Source organism: Triticum dicoccoides, chromosome 3B, assembly GCF_002162155.2.
Source record: "Triticum dicoccoides isolate Atlit2015 ecotype Zavitan chromosome 3B, WEW_v2.0, whole genome shotgun sequence".
Classification (NCBI taxonomy): domain Eukaryota; kingdom Viridiplantae; phylum Streptophyta; class Magnoliopsida; order Poales; family Poaceae; genus Triticum; species Triticum dicoccoides.
Genome location: NC_041385.1, coordinates 844,634,682 through 844,637,897, shown reverse-complemented (window position 1 = coordinate 844,637,897; position 3,216 = coordinate 844,634,682). Strand labels below are relative to the sequence as shown.

General features: G+C 45.3%; 1 protein-coding gene across 1 annotated transcript in view; it reads right to left on the bottom strand.

Annotated features, from left to right (window-relative positions):
* Window positions 1–421: 421 nt before the first annotated feature.
* LOC119280280 (probable Histone-lysine N-methyltransferase ATXR5) overlaps window positions 422–3,216 on the bottom strand; it is a 7,195-nt gene continuing 4,400 nt past the window's right edge. Inside the window, exons 2-7 of the mRNA XM_037561182.1 lie at window positions 2,961–3,210; window positions 2,742–2,840; window positions 1,645–1,868; window positions 1,462–1,562; window positions 1,169–1,381; window positions 422–1,086 (exon numbers count right to left, since the gene is read on the bottom strand). Coding sequence (XP_037417079.1) covers window positions 927–1,086; window positions 1,169–1,381; window positions 1,462–1,562; window positions 1,645–1,868; window positions 2,742–2,840; window positions 2,961–3,210 — 1,047 coding nt within the window. The 3' untranslated portion in view covers window positions 422–926. The remainder of the gene's footprint in view (window positions 1,087–1,168; window positions 1,382–1,461; window positions 1,563–1,644; window positions 1,869–2,741; window positions 2,841–2,960; window positions 3,211–3,216) is intronic.

Sequence of the window (3,216 nt, the reverse complement as noted above, 5' to 3'; positions counted from 1 at the left end):
GAAAATCAAAAGAAAAAACAAATAAATCCGTGAGGAAAACAACAACAAAATAAAGAAATGAAAAAATGGACCGAAACGTTCTAAAAGGTTCCCATAAACTTTGTAACTTGTAGTTGTCAAACTAAATTGATAGCATGACACATTTTGTTTCTATGGTGTCAAATCAATTATACATTTTGGTAACTTTTTAGTTATGGGTTCATAGCATAGCATGATCTAAACACATACACAGTAGCACTGCATACATTCTCTGCAAAAACTTTTCTTGGCGAAATCAGCAGCACTGGATCATCTTCAAGAGGTTACAAAGGCAAGGAAGTTCTGCTCGTAGCTTGCCACGGCTTCTGAAAGTTGGGAGGTGTCAAAGGAACAAATAAATAAAATACCCAGCAGCAATAGGGCAATAATAACAAAGTAAAAGAAAACCACAGCACCAACAGGGAAAGCATATTTCATCATCCGAAATAACTGAACATAGAGAACAATTCCCCAACAAATGGGGTGAACATTTCTCTTCCAGTTTCAAATGTACCACTAATTGGGACACAACAGCTACTTAACCATTCGACAGAGAGAGACAGGGGCAGATAGATATTTACTCCTATAGAAAGGGGCATGAATCCCCGAGAAAGACTCTAGTCAAGCAGGAACTCCGCAACAACAATGAATATGAATAAGACAACGACATCTTGGGAGGTCAGGAGAAAAAGAAAATGAAGATCCCACTTGTCTCTCTCCACAGCTGAATGAAGACTGTTTTCACTACTAGATACTAACAACATCAGCATGTATATTGTTCGCCATCGGGGACCTCTTCTGGCAATTGAACTGTATATAAGTTACTGGATTTCAGCGGCAATGCTGAAACTGCCGCCATTAATCGCCCAGACTCCTTGATGCTGGGCAGGTCAGAACTATTGGGGGAGTTAGACGAAATGATGCGTTGGGTACGCATACTCATGCCCGTTGTAGTCGTAGTACAGCTTCTCACCACGAGCTATATCACGGCAGGCGACCAGCAAGACATGGCACTCGCCGTCGATGTCGTACCTCACACACTTGACGTTCTGCTTTTTCTTTCCATCACTGCAGGAATTGGACGATATTAGAGCGGCGTAAGTAATGCTTAACACATGTACATTCATAAGGATAGGCAGCGACTACTTACGGAGTGTGGTTGTTGATGCCGTTAATAAAGCGGGCGATGTTTCCACGTTTGTCGGGGCAGATGACAAGCTTCTGGGAAGGATCCGCTGGTGATAGAAGGGTCATTATACTATCACAGCCATCATTTTCCCTGTTCTTTAAATAATCAACATCACCAGCGTATTCAGCTAAGAATGTGAGATCTTTAATATATGCATCAGCCTGCACAGTGAAGCTGAAAACAAATATGTGTTAGTTTAATTGCTCCATACTGAAAAATGAAGAAACGTCAGAAGAATAATTCCGAAAACATACCCCTCATGGGAATCAAAAACCACCAGAAGAGGAGGGCATTCTCCTCTTTTCAACATGCTTCTGCAAAGTTCAATGGTTTCCTTGTCCTCTTTTGAAAGAACCTTGAAAGTCAACAAGTGTATCGTTAGGCACCAAGAGATCAAGAAATACATTATACTGTTTTTAGGTACAAAAATTGCTAACCTGCATACCACCTTCCTCCAGTTTTGCTTGATTGGCAGATATAGGGGCCATACTCGGCACATAAGTCAGCTCATTGCTGAACTCCATTTTCGACGATGTCAATGCAGTGGCTGCAGAAGCCATCTGTTCAAGCCTTCGAACTCTATCTGCAGTGGGCACAAATGGCAGTAGCCTCCTCTTCTTCTTGTGCATAACAAGAGATCGTCTCTTTCGCCTCTTAGCATCTGTATACAAGTATGAAGTAATGAATAAATGCAGTGAGCTATATGCAGGATACTATTGGATTGGAGATATATGCAGTTGTTAAGTAGCTGTTGCGTCCCAACAAACTAAAAATTTCAGTTAATTGGAGATATATGCAGGATACAATTGGATTCACCGGTCAGACATCAAAACAAAACAGTTCATGAATCAACATACAACACCCCCTTTTCTCCCATCAGATGTGCATCCTACACGTATTTGGTCATGTTTTATATAAACTACAAAATGTGGCGGCTTTTTTATGGCTCAATGAAAGCAAGGGAGATCATCAACATTATGTACATGTAGCATATCCCCACGAATAAATGGAACACATTTAATCCGTACAAACTTGACCGGTCTATTTAAATAACACATCCCTATTACCAAAATAAAACTGTGGTATTAAGGTCAAATTAAAGCTTTTTAACGATGCTTTCCCGCGTATTTCCAGCAGTGATGTTTTTGCCGCGCAATTCTGGCGGCGGTAGCTTTCCCGCGCATTTCCTGCGGTGATAGCTCACTGCATTTCTCAATGTTCATAACCCTACTGTGACATATACATAGGATACTACTGTGTCGACAGGCCAGCCTAGCAAAACAAAACAAACAACGAACTAATCAACACACAACACCCACATAGTGTAAACCTTTAATCCTACCAGATGTGTATCATACACATAATCAGTCAAGTATTCAGATGAACTATTTGCACCTTATGGATTATCTGCACCATCAGCAGATGGCAATGCAGTGTGTGCAACAATTGCGCGACGATTCCTCATCGCAGACTCCCTAGCTTAGATGAACAAAATCCATGCGATTCAAAATTTGAGGGGATAAGAAAAATTTACCCTGAGAAAGCCCGCACTTTGCCGGCCGGACGGCGCCGCCCTCCGCGCCCTTCTCGATCCGGAAGAAATCGACGATCTTGCTCTGCTTCAACGGGAAACCTGGCGGAAAATCCAACCGACAAGAGGACGAGATGAGATGAAATTTTTCACGGCAGGCGAGGAAAGGGGAGGGGGGAGCGGGAATGGCGAGATCGAGCGGCGGCGGGCGGAGGGACGCACGGATGATGGAGGTCGGGGCGCAGTCGGGGCAGAGCCAGGAGCCGAGCGGGACGGCGGGGAGGATGGGGCGGAGGCAGAAGGTGTGGCGGGCGCGGTCGCAGATGTCGCAGAGGAGCAGCTCCTCGTCGCGGTCCCCGGCGCCGCACGCCCCGCAGAGGGCCATCACGTGGCGCGCGCGGGCGAGGGGCGGCGGCGCGTCGGCGGGGCGCGCCCGGCGCATCACGTCGGAGATCGAGCAGAAGCGGCGCGGCTCCGG